At 45.9% G+C, this 18,184-nt stretch overlaps 1 protein-coding gene across 1 annotated transcript in view; it reads left to right on the forward strand.

The window, feature by feature from the left end:
• CD177 (CD177 molecule) overlaps nucleotides 1-16,154 on the forward strand; it is a 28,187-nt gene extending 12,033 nt beyond the window's left edge. Inside the window, 6 exon segments of the mRNA XM_078146248.1 lie at nucleotides 4,051-4,167; nucleotides 4,953-5,099; nucleotides 5,386-5,562; nucleotides 6,111-6,242; nucleotides 6,581-9,984; nucleotides 14,235-16,154. Of these exon segments, the coding sequence (XP_078002374.1) occupies nucleotides 4,051-4,167; nucleotides 4,953-5,099; nucleotides 5,386-5,562; nucleotides 6,111-6,242; nucleotides 6,581-6,795 (788 nt within the window). The 3' untranslated portion in view covers nucleotides 6,796-9,984; nucleotides 14,235-16,154.
• Nucleotides 16,155-18,184: the final 2,030 nt, after the last annotated feature.

The following is an 18,184-nucleotide window of genomic DNA, read 5'->3' on the forward strand; positions in this document are numbered from 1 at the left end:
CCTTTTGCCAGATGGGAAAGGCTGATCTAAGTTTTCCCTACTATTCTCCAGCATTCTCTTTTCTTGTACAATCCCCTTATGGAGATAGTTATCTCTGGGGAGGGAGTGGGGAATGCTGAGAAGTCAGGATTGGGAGGAGGTGTTTAGCAGAGGGTGAGCTCCTGGAATTGTCCCCAGTCTCAGGAGTTTTGTCCAACATTCCCAAAATGATCAGTTTCCCAACTTCTTAATGATAATCTCAAAACCTCCAGAATCTGCTGTATCTAACTGTTCACTCCAGGTCTAGGCTGGCCAGACCTGGACCCACAAAGAAAGGAGTTCTACAGGTTTATTGTTTCCTTAGCTGCAGCCCTTAGAAGTCTCTGGCTGCCTGCGTTTTATATCTTATAAGGTACAGATACACAGACACACACTGACAGACAAATACAATACAAACGTAGTGTGACGTAGTGCACACTTAAAGACAGAGAGAGAAGGAATTAGAGGCTTGTTAGAAAACTCCCAACATGAGTTGGCTGTTCTTATTCTGAGGAAAAGGAGTTGGGGAATTTGCAAGGATCGAAGACGTGATAGTGTAACTGGATCCTGTGAGCCTTCCTCAGAGTGTCCCTGAGATTGCAGATTCAAAGGGACAAGTCCCAATGAAGGTAAGGTCAGAGAAGGGAGTCCCCATCAGGACCACAGCCTCTAAGGCAAAAGGGGAGGGGGAAGGGGATCATTCAGAGCCTGGGAAAAAGTGTTGAATCAGCTTTTTGAGCCTGAAGGGAAGAGGCTTCTGCCTTTCCTTCTCCCTCAGCCACCTCAACAACCCAATGACGAAAACATTCCCACTCCTGGCTAGATGTTTTGTTGCTCTTTACACTTAATTTGGTTTTAAGATAAAGTAACTTTGACCTGTCAAAAGGACCCCTGTTGCGGCCAACAAAATTTGGGGCTATCTTTAGTTAACTGTACCAGAGCTGGCAGGACTGGTGATCACCAGATTGGCAATGGCTTGACATAGAAGAGGCGGCAGTATTGTCAGCTGGATCTCTGGTTTTAGTTTCCGACTGACCCATAGCCAGTTTGCCTGGATTGATCCTTACCAGAGGGGATCTGATACAGTAGCCCAGGTTTCTCAACCTCGACTTGATCCCCAGCCTAGCTAGCTTCAAGGGAATCTTCTTTTGGACTTCAACCAAACTAGTGGGAGGTCCATGGAAGCTGGGAGTAGGGGAAACTTACCCGACGCCATCAAGGTTAGGAGTCCAGGGAAAAAAATGGACCCTGAGGCGCCTGAGTCACTAAGCATTGCCAGGATGGGCTGGTGTCTGCTCCCATTCCTTCAGTGCCATCTGACGTCACAGTCCCATTAATGTCGACCTGAAAGTGTGTTAAAGAGACACGAGCTAGATGAGAAATAAATCCATATTGTTTCATTCCGTTAAGTTAAGGACAGGTGACATGGAGCCAGAGCTTTAACTCTGACTAAATCAAGCAATTTTAGGAGGACATTTAAACCCTGACTCAGGATGTCTGTGTTAATTGATAGGTAAATGTCAGATCCAAGATAATGCTCTTGATCAGCTTTAGCTGTTGATACAGGAGGGGGCACTTTTAGTTCACTCAGAAAAGATTAATTCAGGTTTTTGGCCCTTACTGGGGCTGAATTGGTCTTAAATGATTATCACTTCCTTATGACCTCTGCCCATCAGACCTTTTCCTGAATGCTCCTGGCTGACCTCTCTGCTCAGAAGATCAGACCATGGATGAAAGGCCACTGAGGATGGGGAAGATGAATGCTTGTGTCCTGGGAGGAGGGAAAAGTAGGAGGAGGCAGGCAGAGAGAGCCGCAGGGTAAGAGGAACTCATTGTCTTTCACCCCAAACTTTTCACTCTTCCAAATGTCCCTGTTCTTGTTAAGGGTCCCAGGCCCCCAGGTTCACACCTCTGCTGTCATCCTCAGCTCCTCCCTCTAACTCACCCACTAAAGCCAATCAGCTGCCAGGGCCTGTCATTTCTACCTTGGAAATCCCCTTCTCTCCTCTGTCACTGCACCCACCCTGATCCATGCCCTGATCACCTCACACCTGCATTATTGTGATAGCCTCAGATGAAGAGACCTCTGGTCTCTGCCCCCTCCAGTCCACCCTCCATTCAGCCACCAAAGGCATTTTCCTTAGGCATGGATCAGAGCACGTCACCCACTAATCGGTAATCTGCAATGGCTCTCTGAGGCTTCCAACAGCAAAGACAACATCCTCTGCTTGGCTTTTCAAGTCCCCCCTCACAACCTGACCCCTGCCTCCCTTTCCAGACTGCTTACCCCTTACTCTCCTCCACATACTGCAATCCAGTGGCTGGGCTCCTGGCTGTTCCTCACACAAAATGCCCCATGGCTGGCATTTTCACTGTCTGTCGCCTACATGTGCAAGGCTCTACCTCCTCACTTCTGCCTCTGGGCTCCTTTGCTTACTATGAGACTCAGCTAACATTCTACATTCTGAGAGAAGCCTTTCCTGGTCCCTCAGCTGTCTATCCCTTTCCTGGGAGATCACTTTCCATTTACCTTGTTTGGATCTTGCTTGTGTCTGGGGATGTCTGCATGCAGTCTCCTCCACTAGAGAGGAAACTGCTCCCCACCCTCTTGGAGACAGCTAGTGGTAGTGTGGATAGCACTGAGCCTGGAGTCAGGAAGACCTCAGTTCAAATCCAGCCTCACACACTTACTGGTCCTGTGACCCTCAGTCTCCTCAAGTATAAAACTGGGATAATAATGGCACCCACTTCCAGGGGTTGTTGTGAAGATGGAAAGGGACAATCTTTGTAAAAAGTATTTAGTACCGACATGTACAAAAATATTTATAGCAGCTCTTGCTGTAGTGGCAAAGAATTAGAAACTGAGGGGAGGCCCATCAATTGGGGAATGGCTAAACAAGTTGTGGTACATGAATGTAATGGAATACTATTGTGGTATAAGAATTGATGAGCAGGCAGACTTCAGAAAAACCAGGAAAGACTTTTTGGGCTGATGCTGAGTGAGGTGAGCAGAACCAGGACAACACTGTGTACAGTAACAGCCACATTGTACAATGACTAAGTTTGATAGACTTAGCCCTTCTCAGCAATACAAGGATCTAAGATATTTCCAAAAGTCTCATGATGGAAAATGCTATCCACACCCAGAGAAAGAACAATAGAGTTTGAATGCAGATCAAAACATACCATTTACTCTTTTGTTTTTCTTCTGTTTTGTTTTCTTTCTTCTTTCTTGTGGTTCTTCCTACTGGTTCAAATTTTTCCTTACAGCATGGCTAACGTGAAAATATGTTTGATAGGAATGTATATGTATAGCCTATATCAGATTGCACACCATCTGGGGAAGGGAGGTACAGATGGAGGGGGAGGAAATTTAAAACTCAAAAGCTCCTGGAAGTGATTGTTGAAAACTAAAAATAAATTCATTTTTTAAAAAAGTACTTGGTACAATCATTCACTCCCTTCCCATCTTTGTTTGTATGCTAAGCTCAGTGCTTGGCACCCAATGGGTAATTGATAAAATTCTCTGCCTCCAAATCACTGGTCTTTTAACTATCACTAGGGAAGAGGAGAGGATTGGGGGAAAGGAAGAGAAAGCATGGGGACAGAGGGAGGGCTAGGCAGGAGAAGGTTGTGTTAAAGACAGGGGGGGTTAAAGTCATTGTAAGGTTGTGAAATTTCCCAGCCTGGCTGTCTTCATAGGTGATTGACACATTCTGAGCTGAGGCAAGTCTGGAGCAGAGATGTCCTCACCTGATGAGGAAATTAAGGATCAGAGACCCTCAGAGACTCTCCTGGGGTGGGGTGGGGGTCTAGGAAATGAGGTTCCCTGAGTCCCTGGGCTGTGTCTGGGTCCCTGGGTCTCTGAGGAGTGTGGGGATTAGGGAATGAAATTTCCCTAAGGATCTAGAAGCCAGGCTGCTAAGGTGCTGTACCTGGCATGACTTGCCTTTGACCCAATGGTTGAGTAATAATGGGTTTTCTTTCCCCAACCTGAGGCTGATGTTCGCTCAGTCAGAGGGATATAAGAAGGGAAGTTGGATCACCTGGGAGGTGACAGAAACAACCTTCAGCTTCCATGCAGACCAAGGCTCCAAGACCATGGGACCACAGCTGTTCTGGCTCCTTGGGGCAGCCTGGCCCTTCCTTGTATGTTATGGGGGTGACTGGTCACCTGGGTCCTCTGGCAAGGACCAGGAGCCCAAACTGCAAGATCTGGGGAGGGGGAGGGGGAGGGGGATGGATTCCGGACAGTGGTGTTGTCCTTGTTGTGGGGGAAAGGGGGAGGAGGGCTAGACCCCTGGGTGCCTAAAAGTGTAGAGCTGCAGATCCAGGCAAGTGGGTTGTTTTGTGGGGAGGCAAGAATTGGTGAATGGGGGCCCTTGGTACTTGATAGGAAGGCGGCTGGGGATCTCAGTGCCTCAGTCCTTCAGAAAGAGTGGGGAGGGGGAGGAACGCAGGAGCAGGAGCTTGGATCCCTGGAGAGCAGTCCTCTGCAGGACACAGGCTGGGGGATGCTGCCCCTGATTCACATGAGGTGCAATGGGGGAGGGTCACAGCCAAGCCCCAGATTGTCACCTAGTGGAAAGTGCCCAGGGTTTGGATTCAGAGGGACAGGCTTTGAACCTTGGCTTGGCCACTCATTCCTTGTGTGAGCCCAGCCAAGAGCCTCCATTCCTCATTTGTGAAATGGGAATAATAGTGCTCCAAACGCACAGGGTTGGTGTGAGAAAATCATTTGGTCCATGTTAGTGCCATCCAGAAATGGAAGTGGCTGGTATTTCCCACAGAGCCACCTCCTCCTGGCTAATGCCAGGATTTTCCTCAGGAGGACTCCCAGGGAGTCAGCCTGGAGTGGGATATAAGGGGTGGAGGAACTGGATCGCCAAAAAGAAAGCAACGCTGGTGCTGACCCAGACCCTTCCCCCCTCCAGGTACTGGGGCCTTGACTTGTTACAAGGGAGTAAGTTTAAGCATGGGACAAAACCTGAGGAACGAACCTGAAGACCTAACAACTGAAAACACCATCACCTGTAAAGCCAGAGAGGTGTGTCAGGAGACCGTGCTGTTCACAGAGTCAGGTGAGGGGCTCCCAGCTCCAACCCCTTCATAGACTGTAGAGACCCAGGCATGCCAAACTCCCTGAGTCCCAGTTCCTCAGGGACCCATAGATCTTACTCCCCAGCCCCTAACCCCATAAGGGACCCAGTCCTGACCTCTATCCTCCAACCTCTCAGGGATTCAGGAGTCCCCAATCCCCAGTCCTCCTACTCCTCAGGGACCCACACATTCTGAGCCCCAAGTCCTCACCCTTCCAGGGATGCAAGGAATCCTGAACCCCAGCTGTCTGCCCCTCTCCCCCTCCAGGGACCAGTGGCATCATCCTGAGCAGTAAGGGGTGCATAGCAGATGGGAGCACTTCCTCTGGCCCCACCACGCTCGCCTCTCCAGGGGTCACCATCATCTCCTACACCCGGGTCTGCTCCTCTGACCTGTGTAATGACCTCAGCAGCACAGCTTCCATCCTGAGTCCGGCTTCTCCAGGTAAGCTGGGGCCTGAGGGAGTGGGGGCCATTGACAGAAGAGAGACCCCAGAAACCCTGCCTTTGGTCCTGTGTAAATTTGGGCCAGTCCTGGCCCCTTGCCAGGCCTTGTTTGCACCATATACGAAATGACAGTGTTTACCTGGATGATTTCTAAAATCTTTTCTAGCTCATACATTCCACATTACCCTCCTAGCTCTTACATCCCCCGTTCTAAAGCCCCTCCCACCTCTGTCTTCCCTGTCCTACAGCATTTTAAATGCTTCCCATTCATTCTACAGCATTACTGAATCCTCACAACCACAAGCCAAAAAGCAAAGATTTTTATTCCCATCTTAGAACTGTTGCTCTGAGAAGGAGTCACACAGATTAGTGGAGAACACAGCCAAGATGAGGAAGTAGATTCTGGGCTCTTTCCATGACAATCACCAGGAAGATGAGGGGACCCAGCGAGTAACAGAGAGAGACAGAGACAGAGGGAGCAGAGGGGAAACCGTGGGCACCCCTGATCCCCCCAACAAGCCCCTGACCCTCTTCCTCCCCACATAGCTGCCCCGGCCCCTGGTGGTTTCCGGTGTCCAACGTGTGTGGCCTTGGGATCCTCTTGTTCAAACCCCATGCTTTCCGTTTGCCCTGAGGGCACCTCCAGCTGTTACCAGGGACTGTTGAGCCTCAGTGGAGGTGAGAGCCATACCTAGCTCCTTCTGGAGCTGGGGCTGGGGGATTAGAACACCTTGGACCCTGAAAAAGCAGGGGTCAGGGGATCAGGAAGGCTGGGAGATCTAGGATATAAACTGTCAAATCTGGAAGCCTGATTCCTTGGGGGGGTGTAGTAATTGGGGCATCTGGACTCCTGATTCCCTGGGGGGTGGGTGGTAACTGGGGGATTCTGGACTCCTGGGTCCCTGGGGGGCGGGTGGTAACTGGGGCATCTGGACTGGGGGTGGTACCTGGGGGTTCTGGATGCCTGGGTCCCCAGGTCTACAGTGAGAGCTCTTTTTGTGTTTCTCTGGGAACAGGAGGGATTTCAATGAACTTGGGCATTCAAGGCTGTGCCCCCAAAGCTGTCACAGGCTGCAGTCTGCTTGGGAAAACTCAGGCTTTTGGGCCCATTGATGTGACGGAGGTCTGCTGAGGATGAGGGTGATCTGAGGACCAGAGCTCCCCTAACAAGGTTTCTGCTACCACAGCACAAGCCTGGGGAGTGGGAGCTGGATTGCTCCTGGCCCTGTGAGGGTGCATCCCCCCACTCTGAGGGCCTCTTCTGTGACCCCTTAAGATCTTGACCCATTTTGCTATGAGAATGACCTTAAACACAAATGGCTCCTAACTCCCAATTATCTTCCCCCCACCCATACCCTTGTACCTTGATTCTGGAAGGGGGTTGGCAGGAAGCATGTGGAAATATTCACTGAGACTCCAAAATACAATCCACTCTACCCAAATGGGACCTCAGTCTGTTCATGGTGTGATGGGGGAGGAGAAACCAAAGACCATCCCCCTCCCTCGCCTTCTCTCCCCCACTTCCTGCCCTTGCTTTTGTCCTAGTTCAACTCAAGACAGACCAGTGACCTCTGCACCCCCTCTCCTCATACAATGGCCCCAGCTTAGTGGACAGAGAGCTGAGAGATCTGGGGACAAGCTGACTCTGACCCATCTGGGACAAATGACTTCATCTTGGCCCCTAATCAGCATTAGCCATTTAATCTGAACCCCGCATGTGTTCAGATGAGGAAACTGAGGCCCAGGAAAGTCAGGTGATGCCCCAAGGTCCCACTGGTACTCTGCATTTGAAGTGGGATTTAAGCATAGCTCCTTTGGCCCAAGAGTCTGGAATTTTTCCCCTGCACAGAAAATTTCCTCATGGGGACTTCCTCATCCAGATTACATCACAGTTTAAAAAGGAAAGAATGACCCAATGAGCGACTGTCCCCTTGCTCTAGAGAACACCCACCTGCCAGAACCGGGCTTATCCAGGACCTCTTCCCTGCCTTCAATGGTCTCATCCTCACGGTGCCCGCCCATCTCCCCTGAATGGTTTCATCCTTCCAGTAACCCCTCCCTTCTCCTCAGTGGTCTCATCCTCACCTGCCCCCTATATCTCCTCAGTGGTCTCATCCTCACCTGCCCCCCATCTCTCTTCAGTGGTCTGATCCTCACAGTGACACTCCCCTCTCCTCAGTGGTCTCATCCTGACAGTGCCCCCATCTCCCTTTAATGGTCTCATCCTCATAGTAACTCCTCCCCTTTCCTCACCACGCCCCCTGCCTTTCCTCATTGTTCTCATCCTTACAGTACCCCCCCCACTTGCAGCAGGTAGAAAAGATACATGCAGACAGCTTCGCTACACGACGTCAAACTATTCAATAAAAATTCATTTAACACCTGCCTCAGGCACGTCACTGTGCCAGGTGCTGGGGATACAAAGGAAAACAATTCCATCCCCGCCCTCAGGGAGCTTCCACTCTACTGGGGAGAATGCAGCATGTCCCTCCCTCTATTAGTGCTTCTTGGAGCAGATGGCCCTAGCTGACTTGGGTGAAGATCGGTATTGTGAGAAGCAGAGGCGGAGAAAGAGCATTCTAAGTACGAGGCATTTTAGATGACCGAGGAGAGATACGAAATGTCAAGTTCAGGGTCAGGGCATATGATTTCACTGGCATGGGAAGTCCCAGGGGAAGGAGCTCCCCACAGCGCTGCAGGTCTTCTCTGCCAACGTGTAATCTGAGCAAGCGCTTCCTAAAGCTCCAAGCGCTAAAATGTCTTGTGCCAGATCACGCAGCTGGGATGTGTCGCAGGTCTTCCGGGCCTCAAAGCCAGCTCCCTGCCCTCTGCTCCAAGATCAGGCACATACAGTCCCTGGGAACATTGGGAATGGAGATGTCTCTAAATTCATCTCACTTGCCAATGCCAACGAATCTCACTTCTCTTTTGAGCTACACCAGTTCTGTCTTGCTCATAGAGCCCAGCAGCTTCTTTGATGCAGGCAAGCCATGTTGGGTGGTCCAAGTCTCACAAGGGATACTAAAATTCTTCAGAGAGACCTTAAGTTTGCGCTTGTATAGCTTGAAAACACACTCTTATCTTGAACCTTTTTCTTTTTAAAATGATTTATTTATGGAGCGGCTAGGTGGCACAGTGGATAGAGCACTGGCCTTGAAGTCAGGAGGACCTGAGTTTAAACCCGGCCTCAGACACTTGACACTTACTAGCTTTGTGACCCTGGACAAGTCACTTAACCCCATTGCCTAGCTAAAAATAATTATTTATTTTTTCATTTTTAGTTTTCAACATTCACTTCCATAAGATTTTGAGTTCCAAGTTTTCTCCCCACGTCTCCCCTTCCCCCTACCCCAAGACAGCATAAAATTTGATACAGGCTCTACATATACAGTCATATTAAACCTATTTTCACATTAGTCATATGAATGGAGAACCGATGGAGAAAGCATGAGAAAGAAGAAACAAAAAAGAAAAGAAAAGAAAAAAGAGAGAGTGAAAATAGTATGCTTCAGTCTGCATTCAGACTCCATAGTTCTTTTTTCTGGATGTGCACAGCATTTTCTATCATGAGTCTTTTGGAGTTGTCCTAGATCCTTGCATTGCTGAGAAGAGCTAAGTGTATCAAAGTTGGTAATTGCACAATATGCCTGTTACTGTGTACAGTGTTCTCTTGTTGAATATTTTTCTTTCCCTCCATCTTCTGGCCTTCCCTTTGCCCTGGTTACCTCTTGATAACATGGAATCTCTGATCATACTTTGTGGGGAGCCGTAGGACCTTGAGGACCACAGGCTGTTCATGAGACTTCACTGATGGGCGAAGGCCCCTCTCGGGTGTTAGTACATGTGCAGAATATCCTGGCTCGGTTCTCCATCCACGGACCTTGCATTCCCCAATCAGCAGATCTCTGATAGTAGGCAAGCTCAAACTATAACACAATGTTGCTAGCTCAAGCACAGTCAGCTCTAGCACAAAGAGACATCCAGTATTGCTAAACTTATGTATCAAGTATTGCTAGTTCAAGTATTGGGAACCTTCTGGGAACGAAAAGTACATGGTGTTTTACGGGAACAGCACGGGAGAAGGACACAGTCAGGACAATGTTGCAAAGAAATGTACTTGTGGATACTTTGATTGTTATTCGCATGGGAAAGATGTTCGGTGTTGCCTATTGGTGAAGATATGTAAACCTTGTTGCTTTATTCACTGTTACATTGGGGTATGTTCCCATGAGTAAAAGATATAAAACGCTGAAGGCAGGACCAGGGGGGAGTAGTTGTAGTAGTAGTAGCAGTAGCGAGTAGAGTAGTTGCTGAGTTGCTTTCCTGCTTGAGAGAATGGCTGAATAAACCTTTTGAAACTACACCTCTCTGTTGACTCCACTCCTTCGTTTTCCGGGACGCCCAAAGACTGCAGGTGCAGGTGAGTATGACCCAGGCAGCCCTCCTGAAGTAACGAGGACCGTTACAAGTGCCGCCCAAAGTGGGGCCTGATTCATCTGGGACCTTTGCTGGGACCCCAGCAAGGAAGAGGAGTGAGAGCCCTTAGTGCTCAGGAGGAACCTGAGGAGGAGTGCCCTTAGTGCTAGGGAGCCTAAGGAGGAGAGCCCTAGGGAAGATTACCCTTAGTGCTAGAAATAGCCTAAGGAAGCCCTTCATGCTCGAAGGAGCCTAGGGAAGATTACCCTTAGTGCTAGAAATAGCCTAAGGAAGCCCTCAGTGCTCAGAAGGAGCCTAGGGAAGATTACCCTTAGTGCTAGAAATAGCCTAAGGAAGCCCTTCATGCTCGGAAGGAGCCTAGGGAAGATTACCCTTAGTGCTAGAAATAGCCTAAGGAAGCCCTTCGTGCTCGGAAGGAGCCTAGGGAAGATTACCCTTAGTGCTAGAAATAGCCTAAGGAAGCCCTTCGTGCTCGGAAGGAATTTAGGGAGGATTACCCTTAGCACTAGAAATAGCCTAGGAAGGATTACCCTTAGTGCTAGAAATAGCCTAAGGAAGCCCTTAGGCTAGGGGGGGCTTAAGGAAGAATGGGACAGTCTCTAAGTGTAGTAAAGGTCCCAGAAAGAGAGGTGTTGGGTAAAGAGGTTTATAAGGTAGTTCGGCATGCTGGTTGGGAGATCAATTTTAAAAACTGCTAAGGCTTTAGTAGATACTATACTGAAGTGCTGCCCCTGGATTCAATATAACGGGTTGGATTTATGTAAGTGGGAAGTGGTAGGCAGCCAAATGGCCTCTTACGACAAAGATAATCTTGGGGAAATTCCGGAGAGGCACCAAGCTATTTATACACTTATAAAGGCCTCTATAAAGGGGGTGCCGCGGCACCCCTTAAAATGTGAGGTAGGGTGTCAGGCTGGGGAAGAACTTGACAATGCAGACTCGGCACAAAGAATGTGGTGTGCCAATGTGGCAATGCAAGAGAGAAAAACAGGAACCAGGGGAGGGGAACCTCCTGAGGCAGAGCCAGGTGGCCAGGATGAGGCTTAGAGGAGGCAAGGTTTCAGTTCCTCTTGGGAAACATCCCAGTGGGCCGGAGGAGAGTCCCCTCCTCACTGTGTATCAGTAAGGCCCTCGCCCTCGGCCCCTCCTTTCAGTAAGGAGAATGCTGACCCTATCGCCCTGCTAACTGAAGGTCTGAGGAGTGTACAGATCAGCGAAAGAGAAGGAGCAGAAAAGGGAGGGCCTAGCACCCAATCAGCCTTTCAGCTCATGTTGCAAGAGGCCCGAGAGGCAGGAGTTTCAGAGGTAGGAGAATGGGAGTCCGCCTTTCCTGTTATAGAAGAGAATGATGGAACCCCAAGGTGGAAACCATTAGATTGGAAGCAGTTTAAGGAGTTGAAGCAAGCAGCTGCCACGTATGGGATTCAGTCACCTTATGTGAATAGTATTATTTCCTTAGTGTAGGGGATTTCTGATAAGTTTCTAGCTTTTGGATTCTCCCTGTCATTTTGTTCTATGGTTGTCTGGGTCTGTGTGAATGAGGGTCTGTGATTAACGTCTGTCATTTGTTTTGATCTTTTATTGCCAGGCAGCCAAGGACTGCAACTGGATTCTGAAATGCTGCTAGTGACTTTCTCCCCTTCCCCCCTCCCTAATACCAGCTGCATTCCCGGGAGCGGGTGGATGGGGGAGAGAATGGGAGAAAAAACTGCTTCATTATTTAGGTTAAATGACTGGTAAAAAGCAAGTTGAGAAGGATCCTTGAAGTGTCAGGTCAGAATTAGAAAGATGTTAGAAATGTGCAGTTTTAAAGGAACTTTAATCAAAGTCCATCAGAGAGATATTTAGGTAGAAGAAAGGCAAGAAAGTTTAAGCATGTAGGAAAAAGAGGAGTATGTGAGAAAGCTACAGAAAGATATAATTTGTTTGCATGGACAGTGTGAACAGAGGGTTTGGGGGTAAAAGATTGGGAAACTATTGGAGAATAGAGTGGAGTAAAAAATTCTCTTTCATTTTTGCATTCCAAGGCTCGGGCCAAAGCTTTGGATGTAAGAGTAAAAGATTATCAAACATAAGTTGTTGAAAGATGTTCTCTTCCTTTCTCCCACATTCCAACCCTGGCCAGGTTGGAGTGGGGGCGAAAGAACGAGAAGAAAAAGGAGGGTCCTCCAGGATGTTTCAAGTTTTACAAATCTAGTCTCCTTACAAATTGGTACACTTTTATGTGTTATATCACGCAATTTTTAATAATTTAGATGTTATTAAAATGTGAACTAAAAGGAACTGCAAGGTAGTGAGATAACTGTAAATCCAGCTAAATTATTTTATCAAGTCCGGTTAATCTTGTTCCATGATGTTTTATAACTGTCATTTAGAAAATCAGGTATTTCCATCTTTACCTATGATTGAAGAACAACTTATAGCTAAAACAATTTAACTATCACTCATGAAAATTACCAAATTGTTAACTAAGTTATTTGCAGTTACTGTTTTAAGTTAAAACCTAGAATTCTTAATTACTTCTCAGTGAAAAGGAGGGGCACAAGGCAATTCCCTTAACTTTGTAAGCTTGCCAAAAGCTCATACCAGCTGTGTGCCAAGGTCATCTGCTCTAAGAAGAGAATTTGTTTATGTTATTGAGTTCCTAAACAATTAAGTGAGCTTGCTAAAAAGTTGCCACTTTATAAAGTGATTCCTAATAACGACTTTTAAACAAGACGAGTTTAAATTCAAGAAAAAATTGATGCTAAGTACAATACAAAATACAAAACGAAATCTAATGAACTTGTTTGGGTTCCTTAAAATTCACCTGTTTTTCTTATTGCAAAGAAGTCAGGAAAATTAACGATGCTTTATGACTTCCTAGCCTTTGATAGTTATTGATTTAAAAGATTCCTTTTTTACTATTCCATGACAAAAAGCTACAAATGATGCATTACATGGATGACATTTTATGTGCTCACCCTAATCCTGAAGTGTTAGAAGAAATTTTACAAAAAACGCAAGAATTGTTGCAAAGTCATGGGCTTCAAATAGCTCCAGAAAAAGGTTCAAAAGTATCCACCATTTCAATATTTAGGCCATCAAATACTTCTAGAGAAAATAATTTTACATCCACCAACAACAGACCTACAAAAATTGAGAACACTTAATGATTTTCAGACACTTATAGGAGATATACAGTGCCTCTGATCACCGACTGGCATTCCAAATTACAAATTGATACCATTGTGTGATTGCCCTAGGGGTGATCCCCAATTAGATTCACCCCAGATACTGACCCCTGAGGCAAAGCTAACATTGTTGTATATTCAGGAACAAATAATTGGAGCACACACAAACAGGACTGATATACATGGAAGCGTGAAAGCCTCTATATTTAACACCCCGAATTCTCCAACAGCAATAATACATCTAAAACAAAAGCTTTTAGAATGGGTATATTTACCATCTCAGCCAAACAACACTTTAAGTAATTATACTGTCCTGATAGGGGACTTACTACATAAAACTGATAACAAATGTTTAACATTATGTGGCACACATCCGGAAGTCATATACCTTCCATTTTCTCAACAAATAATTGAAATGGCAATACAAACAATGCCTAACTGGCGAGTGAATATCAGTTTGAAACTTGTGTATGGAAAACCCTTAAATATTATGCAATTTTTGAGAATTGGCCTTGGCTACAACCCACACATACATCAGGTGACCCCGTACACGGGATTAATGTCTTTACTAATGCCACCAAGATGAATAAGGCATCTCTCTGGTGCCCTAAAAGAAAGGAATTACATGTGATCGAAACACATTTTACCTCCACACAACAAAATGAATTATATGCTGTCTATTGTGCATTTAACACATATAAGGAGCCCATGCATATAATAACAGACAGTAAATATGTGGAAGGAGTAATGAAGACCACTGGTCTTTCCTATAGTCCTCATGGTCAGGCCATTGTGGAAAGTGCCAATCATACCTTAAAGGAGGTGTTCCACAAACAAAAAAGGGGGAGTTAAGGGATCCCCTTGGCATCAATTAAATATTGCACTCTACACTGCACTCTGCACTCTCCAGCAATGAAATATCTGGCAGGAAACGACAACGGTACTAGTGACACCACTAAATCAAAGAGATTCCTTTTTCCTAAACACAATATGAAAGTCATGTGGAGAGAGATTGATGGTGTCTGGCAGGGCCCAGAGCAAATGCTAACCTGGGGGCAAGGGTTTGTTCTTATTTCCACAGGTGATGGAGAACTTTGGGTCAGAACGAAGGATGTCTGCATCATCCATTCAGAAGGGACAAGGCAAGCAGAAGAGAAAACACAGGCTGGCCAGGAATTGAAGGAGTCAAAAGAATAAGAAGAAGGCACTACACGAGCTTGTAACCATGCTGTGACTCTTGTTATCATTGTCGGCGGTGGTACAGAACACAGCAGCAGAGACAGGAAATACAAGATGGACTTTTGTGACAAAATCACCATGGCTAAGACTGGCTACATGGGGAGAGATGATACCTGAGGTTATTCTACAAGGGAATGCATCTGCAGGATGGGGGAAGGAATTTAACTTTACACCTCAAAAGAATGGTATCATACTAGGGCTGGTCATATTTTTGGTATTATAGAACACAAAAGTGAATTAGTTTTAAGAAGACAAAAAAGGTGTATTTCTTGTGTTGTTTTGGGTATTGTTTCATTAATAGCTTTGATTTCTTCTACTGTCTCTATAGCACTGTCAATTTCCACTGTTCAAAATGAAATTGTTCAAGATAAATTTTTGAATGAACTTGCAAAAAAATATATCTATAGGCTTTGCTACACAAAAATGTATTGATACTGAATTTTACCACATACTTGAGGGAATGAAGGAAACCATTATTGAAACAGGTGATGAATTGGATATTTTAGAATATGGAACACATTTACAATGTGATTATAGGTTTCAATTTATGTGTCTTACCAATGTTATATATAATTCATCTAGATGGGACTGGATGAGGATACGTAGACATTTGAATGGATTGTTTGAAAATTCTACATTGTCATTGGACATAGATGAGTTATACCATATTGCTCAAGAAATTTCACATGCAGCCGACAGGGCTCTAATGCCTGACAAAACAGCACATTCTTGGCGCGTTGGTGCCAGGATAAAGTCCTTTTAGACTTTGTTCTCAGTACCAATATGTCGGCTCACATTCAAGCCTTGAAACAAGTGATTGAACTGTCTCGCAACATCACCACCAAACAGACTCAGATTGATCCAGTGCACATACTTACTGACTGGATTGAAGGACAACATTCCGTTGTTCCCACGATAATTGCACATGTTGTTTATTTAGTGTTATTTGCTGTATTGTTCATCATTCTGTTGCTGTGCTTGCTGTCTTTTATCATTCGGCTTGTGAGGAACTCCATTGGGACTTTAAAGGCAGAAATGTTGCAGGCTAGACCGCTAGCTACTTTTCAGAGGAGGGCTTAGGCCTCTTTAAACAAAAAGGGGGAATTGTGGGGAGCCGTAGGACCTTGAGGACCACAGGCTGTTCATGAGACTTCACTGATGGGCGAAGGCCCCTCTCGGGTGTTAGTACATGTGCAGAATATCCTGGCTCGGTTCTCCATCCATGGACCTTGCATTCCCCAATCAGCAGAACTCTGATAGTAGGCAAGCTCAAACTATAACACAATGTTGCTAGCTCAAGCACAGTCAGCTCTAGCACAAAGAGATATCCAGTATTGCTAAACTTATGTATCAAGTATTGCTAGTTCAAGTATCAGTATTGGGAACCTTCTGGGAACGAAAAGTACATGGTGTTTTATGGGAACAGCACGGGAGAAGGACACAGTCAGGATAATGTTGCAAAGAAATGTACTTGTGGATACTTTGATTGTTATTCGCATGGGAAAGATGTTTGGTGTTGCCTATTGGTAAAGATATGTAAACCTTGTTGCTTTATTCACTGTTACATTGGAGTATGTTCCCTTGAGTAAAAGATATAAAACGCTGAAGGCAGGACCAGGGAAATAGTAGTAGTAGTAGTAGTAGTAGTAGTAGTAGTAGTAGTAGTAGTAGAGAGTAGGGTAGCTGCATAGTTGCTTACCCGCTTGAGATTCTCTCAAGCTGAATAAACTTTTTGAAACTACACCTCTCTGTTGACTCCACTCCTTCGTTTTCCGGGGACGCCCGAAGACTGCAGGTGCAGGTGAGTATGACTCAGGCAGCCCTCCTGAAGTAACGAGGACTTTGAGAGTGTCTTTGTATCGCTTAACAAAGACGCTCTCATCCTGAACCTTTTTCTTTCCCTCCATCTTCTGGCATTCACTTTGCCCTGCCTCCCTCTTGATAATATGGAATCTCTGATCATACTTCCCAGGACTGTTTGCACCTTTACTCATTAGTTGTGTCAGGGAAGCAGGGATACTCCTCCATCCTTAATGGCACTTCCAGGCTCTCCCTCTACCACCAGCAACCTCTCCTGCTCCAACATTCATTCAAACCAAATAAATCACCTACTCAGGATCCTGGTAACTATTATTTGCCAACCCCAGAGACATTCTCTTTCCTTGCTCCATGTCTGCAGGCGCTGACTCACAATCTTTGCCTCCAGCCTAACTCCTTCCCTTAGCCTAAGAACTTTTACATATTACATCAAATACCCTCACTTTCTAGTTCCTCAATTTACTCTGCACCCATGGCTTCCTTCTCTATTCCACCTCAGTCTCACTCAGATCTTCCCATCAACCACAAGTGATCTGCATTCATGTTCATCAATTCCAAAATTCCTTTATCTAATTTTATCCTTCCATCTTTTCCACTACTTTACAGTCCCTCACCCTATTCTTCATTCTTGATGTGACCTCCAATCCCTCCACCCCTCCTTCCTCTCCCAAGATATTCCCCTGAGTACTGACTGCACCCTCCTTCCTTCTCATGACCCCTTGGTGAACCAGTTCAACTCTATACCATTACTTAACCTTGAATCCCTTGTCCACTTGCCCTACTGCCCTTCCAAGCCCCATCCTTGGATGACTCCCACCGACTGCTCCCTTCTCACCTATTTCTGTGGTACTGAGCTGGAGAAAATCAGGAAACTGCTGCCTGGGTCAACTACAAATTCATGCCTCATTATCTGAATGGGCCATAACTAGGCAAGGCAAATCTTTTTGCCCCTCACTTATCAATTCACTATTCTACTCACCATAATGGCTATCTCAAACTTTCATCCTTCCTCAAACCTCCCATGTCAACCCTTCCCTACCATCCTCTCAGCTGTAAACCTTGCTTCAGACTTCACTCAACAATTGAGGCCATTAGCTGAGGACTCTCTTCATCTCATAATGCTCAGTTACTTTCCCCCACTACCTCCTCCTTCACTTATGTCTCAGAAAGAGGCAGCCCTTCTCCTGGCCAAGGTAAACCCTTCAAAATGCACAAGCAATCCCATTCCAGTCCTTCCTCTCTAGCAGACTGCTCCTTCGATCATCTCTACTCCCTCACTCATCTTCAGCCTCTCCCTGCCCATTAGTTGCTTCTTCTTCCTGCAAACATGACCACATCTCTCCCACCTTAAAAAAAAAACCTCTCATTTGATCCATTCATTCCCCTGAGGTATCAACCCATGCCTATCTTTCCTTTTGTGGTTACACTCCTCCAGGAGGCTGCCTCCCATTTATACCCCCACATCTCCTCCTCTCTCTTCCTTCTCACCTCTCTCCCTTCTAGCTTTTGACCTCATCATTGAAATGAAACTGCTCTCTCCAGTTACTAATCATCTCTTTTTATTAAATAATATTTCATTTCCCTCCAATTATTTGTAAAGACAATTTTAACAATCTTTTACAAAATTTTTTGAGTTCCAAATTTTATCCCTCCCTCCCTCACATCCCCTGTCCCTGAAACAATAAGCAATTTCATATCGGTTATACATGTGCTGTCATGCGAAACATATTTCCATATTAGTCAAGTGGTGAAAAAAAAACAGACCCAAAGAAAAGAAAAAATATACAAAAAAGTGAAAAATAGCATGCTTCCATCTGCATTCAGACTCCATCCAATGGTCTCTCAACTGCCTTTCTTTTTGCTCATATTTGTATCCCCATTGCTTAGCACAGTGCCTGATTAGTGTGTAATAAGCACTTAATAAATGCTTCCTGGTGACTTAACTGCCTCTGC

This window comes from Phascolarctos cinereus, unplaced genomic scaffold (assembly GCF_003287225.1).
Source record: "Phascolarctos cinereus isolate Bilbo 61053 unplaced genomic scaffold, phaCin_HiC Scaffold_726;HRSCAF=1367, whole genome shotgun sequence".
NCBI classification, from domain to species: Eukaryota; Metazoa; Chordata; class Mammalia; order Diprotodontia; family Phascolarctidae; genus Phascolarctos; species Phascolarctos cinereus.